The sequence below is a fragment of the Diplotaxodon limnothrissa genome, linkage group LG5 (assembly GCF_057381915.1).
Source record: "Diplotaxodon limnothrissa isolate DT_005_m linkage group LG5, D_limnothrissa_male_GT1.1, whole genome shotgun sequence".
NCBI lineage: Eukaryota > Metazoa > Chordata > Actinopteri > Cichliformes > Cichlidae > Diplotaxodon > Diplotaxodon limnothrissa.
The window spans coordinates 13,388,795-13,401,065 of record NC_140600.1 but is presented as its reverse complement, the minus strand read 5'-3'; the positions used below and the strand labels follow the sequence as shown (position 1 = coordinate 13,401,065).

At 41.1% G+C, this 12,271-nt stretch overlaps 1 protein-coding gene across 1 annotated transcript in view; it reads right to left on the bottom strand.

Annotated features, from left to right (window-relative positions):
• The window catches only part of magi1b (membrane associated guanylate kinase, WW and PDZ domain containing 1b), a 137,537-nt gene that overhangs the window by 55,938 nt on the left and 69,328 nt on the right, over nt 1–12,271 (bottom strand). The window contains exon 3 of the mRNA XM_085353074.1: nt 44–163. Within this exon, the coding sequence (XP_085209200.1) occupies nt 44–163 (120 nt within the window). The remainder of the gene's footprint in view (nt 1–43; nt 164–12,271) is intronic.

Below are 12,271 nucleotides of genomic sequence, written 5' to 3'. Positions count from 1 at the left end.
TAGTTGGCAAGGTCCAACAACTACAGCAACCTTTCTAATTTACCATCATATGTTCCTATCTCCAAGAGGGTCCCACTTTTCTCCAATTCCAGGAATTGCTCTACTGAGAGGAATTCGTAGTCCACGCCAGGAACTTCTCCTTCACGTGGGGCACGGGTAGTACCTAGACAGAAAAACAGAGAGAAACGTAAAGTTAGACGACTTCTTTTTTTCCCATTTCATTATGTGACATTTCATCACCTTGGGAATCTGAGTGCTATGATGTCAAATGAACTGCCATGTGAACCCTTTGGGATTTCCCACACACACTCGTTCCACCTTCCTCCCCATAATGCTAATCTTTCTGTTCCTATATCCTCTCGTTTAAGTTGTGCATATATATCCACATGCATTAGAAGCCTCCATCGCAATTGGTGCAGAGCGAGTTGCAAACAGCAGAGCCTAAAAGAATGATTATCAATTGTCTGCTATGATGTTATTTCTCGGGTGGGGTGTATTGTAGTGGCACCTCAGTGAGAGCCTGCCATATGTGCCGGGGTGGAATGGGAGTGTGTGTGTCTGTTTCTGAATTGGCATGCAGCCTGTGAAATTCTAGCACTTGCCTTTAATGGCTGCAGACAGTTGGCCGGTGTGGCACCAGCGGTAAACAGCTTTACACATGAAACGCTGTGTTTCTATTTAACCATTCAATGTTTGCCTGACTAATGCGATTTCCACGCTATTGTACGCGCCGCTCTGAAGTTCTCTTTAGCGTTATCTCACTCTCTACCTAATTGATTTTATCCTACTCCAAAAATCGAATTATTCTGGCACAAATAAAAGCATCCAGTGCCCATGGCAAAATATCTTTTTCTTCTATTTAGTGACAGCAGAGGGCTTTCCCTGCTTTGCCTTCTTCCCTTGAAACCCCTTTCTTCCATCTCCCGATCTGTCTTATCTTGCAATCATTTTGTCTCCAGTGGGCTGCTAAGCAATAAGCTGGTAAAAATAGATGTGTGAGAATACGGGGAGAGGCTCCCACTGCAGCCACGTTCGGTGACACTGGTGATAAATCACAGATGCGCACATCCTAACTCGAGCAAGCGTACAATGCACACAGAGAGTTTCCACGTCTGAAGATAATGAATCCCTTATACAAATATTCTTGACGTGCATCAACTCAATCATCTATTACAGTATATCGCCTATTCTATCACGGTTATATGCCATTGTATGAAGGACACAGACAGGGATAATCTTCTTGTGCATTACCAGAATTCGCAAGTAGCGCCCGCAAACATCTAATCGCTTGCGCACCAAGAGGAAATTGATTTAAAGTCAATTGGATACCAGTCGCTCTTTGCACGTTCCCAGGCAGAATTTCTTTTTGCCGAATGTCAACCGTAAAGAGTGCTCAGACAAGCCGGAGTGTCCAGCCGACTGTCAGTTCGCTTCGCATACAAAAGCGGCCATTGATTCGACTCCATTTAGACGGTGCTGCTCTTAGAAAACTAAATAGGAAGAATTGTGACCAGTGTTTCAAAGGGGGTGTTAAAAAAAAAAAAAAAGGGAGAAAAAAAAGCAGAGCCTTGGCTTATACCCAGGGTTGAGACACTGTTATCACTATAGGCCTAATTAATTCAATATCCCCTCCCCACAAAAGCTCCATTGACCAAACTGTGGAATGGTACGAGCAAGAAAGACAGGTTGAGAGCCGAGCATAGAGACTCCTGCGACTGTGCTAAGAGTTAATGTAATCCAGCTGCTGGTGCACACAACGAAGCCTCGGAGGGTGTTCATCTAAAGCTGGCTGCCTTGGGGCTTAATGGTTTCAGCGTATTCACGAGTTGAGTTGGGTAGGTGGGTGTTATGTAGAAAGAAAAAAAAAAAATCATCATTAGCATTTCAGGAAGATGATCAAGGAAAAATGGTAAGACACTGGCAGTCACACTGTAATGCTGCCGCTGCATCAAAAACATCCCTCCAAAAAACTTAAAGCATTGCAGCCTGCAACTGTATGACACACACAGCAATGAAAAACTGTTTTTTATAAGGACAGAATAGAAACATTTAAGTCATTTATGCTTCTACAAGCATCCCGGGCCTGAGTTTCTGCTAATGAGAGGAATAATACAATGTGGGCAGGAAAGTTGCTAACTTGTGAGAGAAAGAAGTTTGTTTTCCAGTTACAACTTCTTTAGCTTCACAACTTCCTTGTCAAAAATAGGACCACATAGTTATGGCTCCATTAGAGAAAGCATGCACGATGTAAGGCATGACACGCCAGCATTTACATCACGCACAGTCGGTTGACCCTCTGAATGGTACTTCCTGTGGTCAGTTTTGGAAAGCATCGATAAAGCTGCTCACCTAAACTGTTCAACTTACATTCCTGCAGGATACTGAGCACTACCCATTAACACGTTGCATCCCACTTCAAGATACTGCCACACTTCCCCTGAATACTGAACTTACCACTAACTGTGTGGAAATTCTGCAAAACACTACATTTCAAGCAATGTCAAGTTTCTTTTTCTGAAGTATGCAGTGGCTGTGACTAGTCAATCCCAAACACCTTACCTAATATCAATAGCTTCAAAACATGTGTATACAACAGCCATCATAGAGGTTGTACACAACAAAATGAAGGAATTGACGTCTTTTTAAGAACAGAATTCATCAGCAATCCATTTATAAAATTAGTGAGAATAAAAAGGTCCAAAAGCGAACACATAACCTCAACCTCCAAACACAATCTCGACAGACCGAGTAGAAGGTTTTTAATTTTATATTAGATTAGTGTGTCAACTACCTTAATCTCGCACAGCTGAGCTAACACTTATTTTAGGTGAAACTGCAAAAAAGCCAATAAGCCTGTGTTTGAGGGTCAGCACGGAGGCTTGGGACTAGTTTTATTCAGCAAGGGGCTCTCTGCTGTGATTGGTGAAAATATAATAATGCATATCTGACTGAAGGGTATTTAGACCTGTCCTCACAGACACTTCACTACAAGGGCAACTATCACTGCTACTACTGCAAATGGAGTAAAAGAAGCAGTACTATAAGAAAAAACACTTGCCCATAGTGAGAGCAGGGGTCCGTGTGCATGTCTGCACACAGAGCAGGTCAACAGCCTCAAAAATACTGTCGCTGTCATAATGTGTGTTTTTTTAAAAAGTGTGGCTTTAAAGCTCTGCTGGTTTTTAATTTCTCCATTACCTGAAAGTGCTTTCACTAGAGCTTATATTTGTTTGTTAATATGTGTATGATTGTTGTTTAGAAATATGTACACGACTTTTATTAATTACACTTGTTCAATTGCTCTTTAATTCACATATCTAATCAATGGCAGTGCATTCGGGTGTGTAGATATAATCAAAGCAACCTGCCCGAGTTGAAACTGAGTGTCAGAATGGGGGAATAGAGGTGATTTAAGTGGTTGGTGCTGCCAGATAAACTCTTGTGAGCATTTTAGGAACTGCTGATCTACTGGGAGTTTCATACACACAACAATCTATAGGATTTACAGAAAATGGTCTACAAAAGAAAAGATTTAATGAGCAGTGATTCCCTGGGTGAAAAGTCTTTCTTGGCGTCAGAGGAGAATGGCCTGATTGTTTTGAGCTGTCAGGAAGGCTTAAATAATGACTTGTTTCACTTTTTGTATTCAGAATAGCATCTCTGAATTTGCAAAACATCAAATGAAGCAGATGGTCTAAAAGCAGGAAACCGAGGCTACATATTCACATGGGCCGGGACATGAGAAGATGGGAAAACGTTGACTCGTCTGATGAGTCTCGATTTCTCCTGCAACATTGCTGGGGTCAGAATTTGACATAAACAACACGGAAGCAACCGGTTCATACTGCTGGTGCAATCGGTTGGGAGATATTTTTTTTAGCACACGTCGGGCCCCTTAGTACCAACTGACCCATCTTCTGGTGGCTGCTTCCAGCAGAATAACACACCATGTCACAGAGCGCAAATCATTGGAAAGTGCTTTCTTGAACATGACAGTGAGTTCACTGCACTCAAATGGCCTCCACAGTCACTGATTTCAATCAAACGGGGCTCCTTTGGGATGTGATGGAACGAGAGATTCACATCGTGGATGTGCAGCCGACAAATCTGCAGCAGCTGTGTGATGCTGTCATATCAATATGGATCAAAATCTCTGAGGAGCATTTCCAGCATCTTGTTGAATCTCTGCCATGAAGAATTAAAGCAGTTGTGAAAGCAAAACTGGATTCAAACATGTACTTGCAAGATGTAACTAATAAAGTGGCCATTAAGTTATATGCAGTATTTTGTTTTAACTTGGGGCCCACTTGCAAGCAAGATCTTGATCACAATTAAACTTCTTAATTAAATAAATAAAATAAAAATACATTTGCATATCCTCCTGGTAAAACAAACCACTTTGTGTAGGATCAAGACTTTTTGCGCATGTTTGTGTGAACATATGGAGCTGTGCCTGACCTTTATTCCTTCCTGTCCGCCTGACTATCCGATTGTCTGTTCCTTCCCACAGATAAGAAACCAGCAAGCTGAGCCCAGCAGAAGGTTGACTCAGATACCCACAGTCAGAAGCAGTCTTCTGGCTCATATGTGAATGGCAAACATGCGCGCGCGCGCGCACACACACACACACACACACACACACACACACACACACACACACACACACACACACACACACCTACCTTTTGGCCTGTAATAGTATAAACAGGTTTGAGAAGCAGACACTTCCTACTCAGTGTCCTTGTCATAATCAGCAGCTGTTCCCCCTCTGCCAGCCAAAACATGCATATGTAAGTGCCCGCACACAGACAGTGGGGAGGGAGGTGTCACCAAATGGCATGGTCTACGGATAACGGGGGTGTGGGTGGAGGGTAATCACCTAATGGAGCTTTATGCAACGATCTCCTTTGCAGCACACACATACACTCATAAACACCGCTTCATTATCATAACAGCTACAGAGGGGGCGCTGCCCTGTCTAAGCCGTGTACCACCTATGGCGATCGGATCAGACTCTACGAGGAGAGCAACTTAAATTCAGCACATCTGTACTTATTGGGTGCGGGGTGGAATGGATACTGGCCACCTTTGCTAAAAAAATGTTTTTGAAAAGTCAATGATCATATTGCTTCGATGCCCCTTAACTTATTGGCCAAATAATTAAGAAAAGTAAAAGCAGAAGGTAGACAAGAAGCAAAAAGGGAGACAGAAAAGATATACTGAAAGCATTCAGATGAGGCAAATAGTCAACATGGCACCCAAACTAGAACAGGTATTTCCACCCAAAAAATTTGATAAAATAAACAAATAGTGTAAATAAAAGTGGTACTAATGATTTTAACTAATATTGGATCAAAACATGGCTTATGGCAACTTAACTGTGTGAGAGCACAACAAGATGAAAGTCCTTTGAAAAGGAAGTTTTAAGGCTTTTGAAACATGAACACATTTATTATCGGCTTACTTTAGTATTTCAAAGCGTTCCAGCAAGGCCTGTAAAACTTCTGTGATTTTTAATGTTGCCATCCTCAACAGTTGGCAACATCATGTCCACTATCAAACATGGCCATGGCTGGCTTTATCAACTGTGAACCTAATTGTAACCAAGTGACAAACTTCACTTTGTACGTTGAGCTTAAAAAATAAAAAATAAAAAAAAAGGTAAAATACCATTTTCAGGTATACAATTGTTCCTGGCTAACAGAAGGCCCCTTCAGACTGAATTTCTCAATCATTTCAAAGTGAGGACATTCTGTCAATCAGACATGTGTCACCTTCACTATAACAATCTTCAGTAGTATCATCTGTCGTTTGTGAGATTTCATAGGACTCCGTCTGACCTATAACGCACGAGGTCAGATTTGTCAAACCTCGGCACCTTAATTCTGATACCAGATTTATGACTGAGGATTTCAAATTTTGAAATGGATCCATAAACTTTAGTAAATGGATTAGTCAACTATAACTGACAGCTCAACTGTCTGTAGTCAAATATATAATCAGTCATTTTCTGTTAGATATGAATCGATGCTGTCTTCATGACGGGATTAATTTAACCTACACAGGGATGCTGCTGCATCAGGGAGTGCAATTATTTCCCTGTTTGGTTTCCTCTATTTGGTGCAGCAGGTGTGGAATACAGTGGTTCCTCGCTGTTTCGATTGCTTTTGGTGCAATTTTGCACTTTTTTGGTGGTGGTGGTGGGGGGGGGGGGTGTTTTGTTTGTGTTTTTTTTTTTTTTTTTTTCACAGCACATTGTGTTCTGCGTCCTGATCGACTGTAGACCATCTTCAGTCAATCAATCTCGTGCCGTGTCTCCTGTACAGAACAGAATCCGTCCAGCTTGTCAAATTTACATAAACCTTTGCTAGCAGAAGACAACAAACGCAACAGTGTTGACGTCAAAGGATTATAAGGCGCATTAAGTTAAACCAAACAGTCAGATAAGTCAAATTTTACTCATTCTTCTTGCTTCCTCCACTTCCGTACCATTGATTCATTAATGTTGAATTCTCTCGCAGCTGCTCTGTTCCCACGTTCTGGACCTGAAATCAGGGCTTGATCTTTGGTGTCATTCTATAATACTGGACTTGGTTTGAACTTTGAGAGCATTTAAACAAGAAACGTGTGAAAATGTCAACGCCTGTCTGAGAAAAGTGTAGAAAGTGTGCAGTGAGGGGTTTTACAGCCTTAAAACATCTATAATAATTGTAAAAAATAAAGTTAGCTATTTTGCGGATTTCACCTATTGCGGGTTATTTTTAGAACGTAACACCCGTGATAAACGAGGGACCACTGTAAACCCAGAGGAACTATTTCTGGAAACAAGTATCAGCAAGGCTTTGTCAAAACTCAGATTGAACGTCATTATTCTGAACTGTTGTAATGTGTGGAAGTTCCTTCCAGGAAGTTTGTTTTTCGGGGGGATTTTTTGTCAGGGAGTGAGCAAAAGCAACATACAAAAGGTATATGGTGAGGTCAGTGTGTGCCTCAACGTTTGTATTCGGTTGCATTTAGGCACCAGCGTTGATAACACGTTCATCTTTGCCGTCTGAACAAAAATTAGATTCATCTCTAAAGAAGGCAGTTTGGACAAAGTGAGACTGTGAGAGAGGTTAGAAAGCAGTCATTTCTTTATTTTGCTGTGCTTTAAATCAATCATTTCTGTCAGTGAGCTGCGAATATCACGACAAGACACATGAGCACAGCTGTTATCTTGTGCACGCCAAGCTCTTAATGGGATAGTGTTCAGATGTGCCGTGCTGAAAGTGATGTGTAAATGTTCGTAACACACTCTTCCAGAAATGTATTTAGGGTGTGCATCCAGCGAAGAAGCCGCCACGTTCAGATAGTGTCAAATTAACCGAAATGACTGCACGTTCTTACAGCAAAAGCATTGAAGTCCTCTGACTTTGAACTTTACTACATTCTAATAGGCACAATCAAAAACGTATTCACTCACTACAACAGTATCTGCTTCAGGGTCTACACAGCCCATCACCGACGAAACTAGATCACTCCGCTCTTCATTCAAGAAACACTCCCTGTAATTCTTTCCATTTTCTCCATGTTCCTCTAGCATTACAGTTAGAGGTTTCATAGGCAGATAAGCTCATGAACTCTGTGACCTCCCAGTCATCATCCTGAAATGTTTAACATCCCTCTTCCACTATAGCCTAAGACTCCACGTTCCTCCCTGCAGCAACTCCCCCAGCTCCTGACTCCAAAACAAGCCCATTGCCATTTTCTCGTAGCATTGCAACACTCAACATTAGTCAGCGTTCCTTGTAAACACTTGGGAAGATATTTGCAATGACAATTTTGTTGTCAGTGCTTTGAATTGAATATTGAATTGAATTAAGTGCTGTCAGGTTTCCAGTGTTGTCCACCTTACGGCTGCACTGAAAACTACTGATACTAGCTGAAGTTTTGTATAAGCCCCCCCTAGTTTCACTATATTAAAGTTGCTAAAACCTTAGTGATAAATTCCTAACTTGGTAAGCAGATAACATTTCAGGGCTTCTTATTTGAGTTGCTCTTGAACCTTTTCTTGAATGATGCAGTGTTCAAAAGTTGTTTATAACACTTTTAAATCAGCTATTTTGATCGTGTAAAGATCTGGATTGCACATGCATGTTTCTGTTGGCAAGTAAAAGTAAAAGAAACCTTCATAATTCTTGAACATCTGAAGTTTAATGTATTTACAAAACAAGTGAATGACGACTACTTTAGTGACCTTAGTAATAATCAGAATTTCGCAGAATCGGGTTTATCAGCAATCAAGGGCATAATGTTGCACGTGCACGTCTTTCAAACCACAATCAATAGATGACAGCAACTAGCCACGACCCTCACTGTGACCTTGGCCTGCCCACTTTGTCTAAACTGTCACTCGGCTTACAGCAGATCAATATCAGACTGCCTCCTTTTGTGCCAATGTCCCATTATCCAAACTGAACCGGGGTGTTCAGGGTTCATATTTTGGTTCAACGACGAGGAGAAAAATAATTTGATGTGTAATGGTGACACATATTACATACCAAAGGAAAAAAAAATCAAGACTTCACACAAGATGACTAACAATAACTGTCTCTTTCACAAATACACGGCCTAAGAATTTACATGGAATCTCATTACTTATCAAACAAAACATGCATGCAGTACACCTTATGATTTCCTGCTCTAAAGCAAAAAACTGATATAATGATCTTTACAAACTAACTTCAAGCACAGCTGACACTAGTGCCAGAGAAATCCAAGCAGCTCATCCATATTTAATTGATGGTAGACTATTTTGAGGGATCGTCTCCCCAAAGCAACCAAGTTGCCAAATAAGTCGGGACGCTGTGTGGAGACTGAATCTAATGTTTTATAATCATTTATAAATCACTCGTGTTTTAATTGGGAAAAAAATATTATTTTGGGGGGGGAAACCCAACTTATTAAACTAGGTGATATGTTTGAGTCCAATTTTGACAGAGCCATATTTAATAATAATTATTAACCACCTCCTCGAGAATATGCATGGTAGACTTAACTTGACGAGGCAGTCTTTCACAGCATGGTGAACACTTCCACACCTTCACCTCTAAAAAGCTCAACCTTCTATAAGACACTAACCAATTATTGTTACTGACCTGTTTCTTAATAATGTCATCAGCTGTAAAATGTCCAAATAGCTGCTGTTTTGATCATTTGTCTCCATCTCACCCTATCCCTAATATCCTTTCTCACCCCAGCCCTCTGCATGTCCTCCTTCACCGCATCCACGAGTCTTCCTCTGCTCTTTCCTGCCAGTTTCCTCTTCAACATCCTTTGTCTAGTGTATCCAGTACTCTGTTCTGAGCGCGTCTGAACCATCTCTTGCCTCTCTAACTTTATCTTCAAATTGCTCAACCTGAGCTGTCCCTCTGATGTACTAATTTCTAATCCGCTCCCTCCATCCCCTACCGGGTCGGCATCCTGTCCAAACCACACATCATAGCAGGTCTCACGACCATCATGTGAACCTTCTTTTTCACTCTTGCTGCCATCCTTCTGTCGCAGATTGGCACTGGCACTCATCTCCACCCACTCCACCCCACCTGCACTCTCTTCTTTACGCCCCTTGTGGACTGTCCATTGCTTTGGATGGTTGACCCCAGGTATTTAAACTCTTCTACCCTCACCACCTCTGCTTGTTGCAGCTTCACTGTTCCACCCATCTCCCTCTCATTCACACTCACAGCTATATGTATTCTGCCAACGTTCATTCCTCTTCTCTCTAGTCCATGTCTCCATGTCTCCAGGCTCTCATCCACCTGCTCTCTCCTCTCACTACAGATCACAGTGTCGTCTGTGAGCATCATAGTCCATGGAGACTCCTGCCTGGCCTCATCTGTCAACTTGTCCATCACCACTGCAAACAAGAAGGGGCTCAGAGACTATCCCTAACATAATCCCACCCCACCTTGAATCCATCCGTCACTGCTGCCCCAGACCTCACCAATGTCTCGGTGTCCTTGTACATGTGAAGTGTCATCTTTGGGGTATTTTTATAAACCACTACATTCTGTTTTAATTATATTTTATGTAGTTTTTTTTCTAACCTTACTGGATACAAGGTTGGACACTAGGTTTAGCAACATTTGAGAAGTCAGTGCATGATATCTCAGTTAGATTTGAGAGTACAATGACACAAGAGCATGACAACACTGTTTAATTATTCTTCACTTAAACATATTCCACAACACTATGAAGGACAGAAGTCTATGAGGACTTGAACCTTGATGAATTATATAGGAGACAGAAGACCTAACATAGGAGATGTTCTAGTAGACAGTAGCTGGGCAACAACTGAGTCAGATGATAGTCAGTGACAAAGTAAAAGACAAAAGTAATCTTAGCCATATTTCCTTAACACAATGACATTAAGGCAGATGAAAAAGAAGTAGAAGGAGGCTCTACAGGCACGCACACAGCTTCTAAAAATAGCCACGTGTGATAAATCTGTTTATTTCCTACACTTGCATTCCCCCAGAGCAACAGAGGACCCTGGGCACATATCCCCCCAGGCCGAGGCCGGGCCTTTCATTTTGGTGGTGACCTACATTTAATTCCTTCCACAAGGACAACGCAGGGCTTGACTCCACGGATGACTTTGTCATCATAGCTGGGAGCTGGGAAGTCGCCCTCCTTGACATCTTTATTTGATCCAGTTTGAAGCTTTAGTTTGGCAAAAATCATTAGGGCATCTTCAGCCCGCTTAAATCTTTAAGCTGTCATGGTTTAAAAAGAGGCAAAAGAACCAGGCTGAAATATACTTCTTTGATATTACTATCAGCTGGTCTTTTAACTCTTAACCCCTTGGACGCTAACTTGGAGTAACCCTTGAGCTTTTTTCCAAAAGCAGTTTCAGTCATATTTCAGGCCTATGGTCTCTGCCTCTGCAGCTACCCTTGGAAAAACTCTGAAACTATTCTAATGATCATTAAATCATGTCTTTACTGATATAGCAATAAAGGGTATGGAAGGGTCTTCAAATGTTGTCCTTAAGGGGGAAAGATTTACAGCAAGAAGGTTCTTAGTGCAAATCTCAAGGTTTGAGCGTTTCTAGATGATGGTGATGATGAAGGTCACCATGGAAATATAAGGTTCAACTTAAAAAAAAAGCAGTGACCCAGGTCAGGATATCCAAATAACACGATTATAATAGTTCTAACCTTGAAAAACTGTTCCACACAATTACTGTGTACCTGATATTTGAATTAAAAGACTTATAGGTCAAGCCTGTCCAAACGGCATTTCTTTATGAATTCTTTCACAACGACATCCAAGACAAATTACTGCCGCACACGTGCCGACTTTTTAAACATGTTTTTGCACGTGATCGATACCTGCCTAATCTGCAACAGCCACACCAGAAAGCAGAAGTTATTTTGTCACTGCTGATGACGCAACAGTATTGTTAAAAAAGCAACATGAACTGGGTTAATGCACACATGTCACACTGTATGGTTATAATTAGCAATAGTGTGCACACCGCAGCAATTTCTGTATAAAAAATTTGCAGCATCTATGTAAAACCATGATGTATTTGATTACACACACGCACCCTTTCAAAATAAAATAATTTTTGATCAATCACAACAATAAAGACATCTTTCTTTATTCAGTGCAATTGTTTAGATATCAGATATATCAATAAAGGATACTGTGCCACAGACAGGCACAAAGGAGTGTATTTGCAGGCTGTAGCAGTTCAGGTGAGCGGTTTAGGAAGCATGCAGAGGGTTCTTTCACGTAGAGATAGCATGAGAAAATACATTTAATGATTTTTTTTGTATGGAGTCATTTTAAAAACTGACAGCATGATTTTTGTATTTTTGGTTTGTTTGTTTTTTTTACTGGAAACTGTCAAATTGACTCCAACTAATCTGTATTGGTGCTGAAAATAACTTATCAGTTTTGTAATGGGGCACTTCAGGGTATGCCCACACTATATCAACAGACACGCTATATCAACAGAATGACCAGTGTGACCTAAAAAACAAATGTCATTCAAACATCGAGGTTCAGAGAAACAACATACAGATTAGTGGGTTTCTGGATTTAGAAATAAAAGCAGCATATTAAAACAATCATTGTTTGTTTCAACACTTTCACCACTGAAGTGATCAGTGCTGTGAGTGAAAAGTAGGCCATCATAAATGTGTTTGGCAATGATTCATTATCATAATTGTTCTATTAATAGAGCCAGCTGTTCTTATTCGGCTTCTGTGCTGCCATTCAG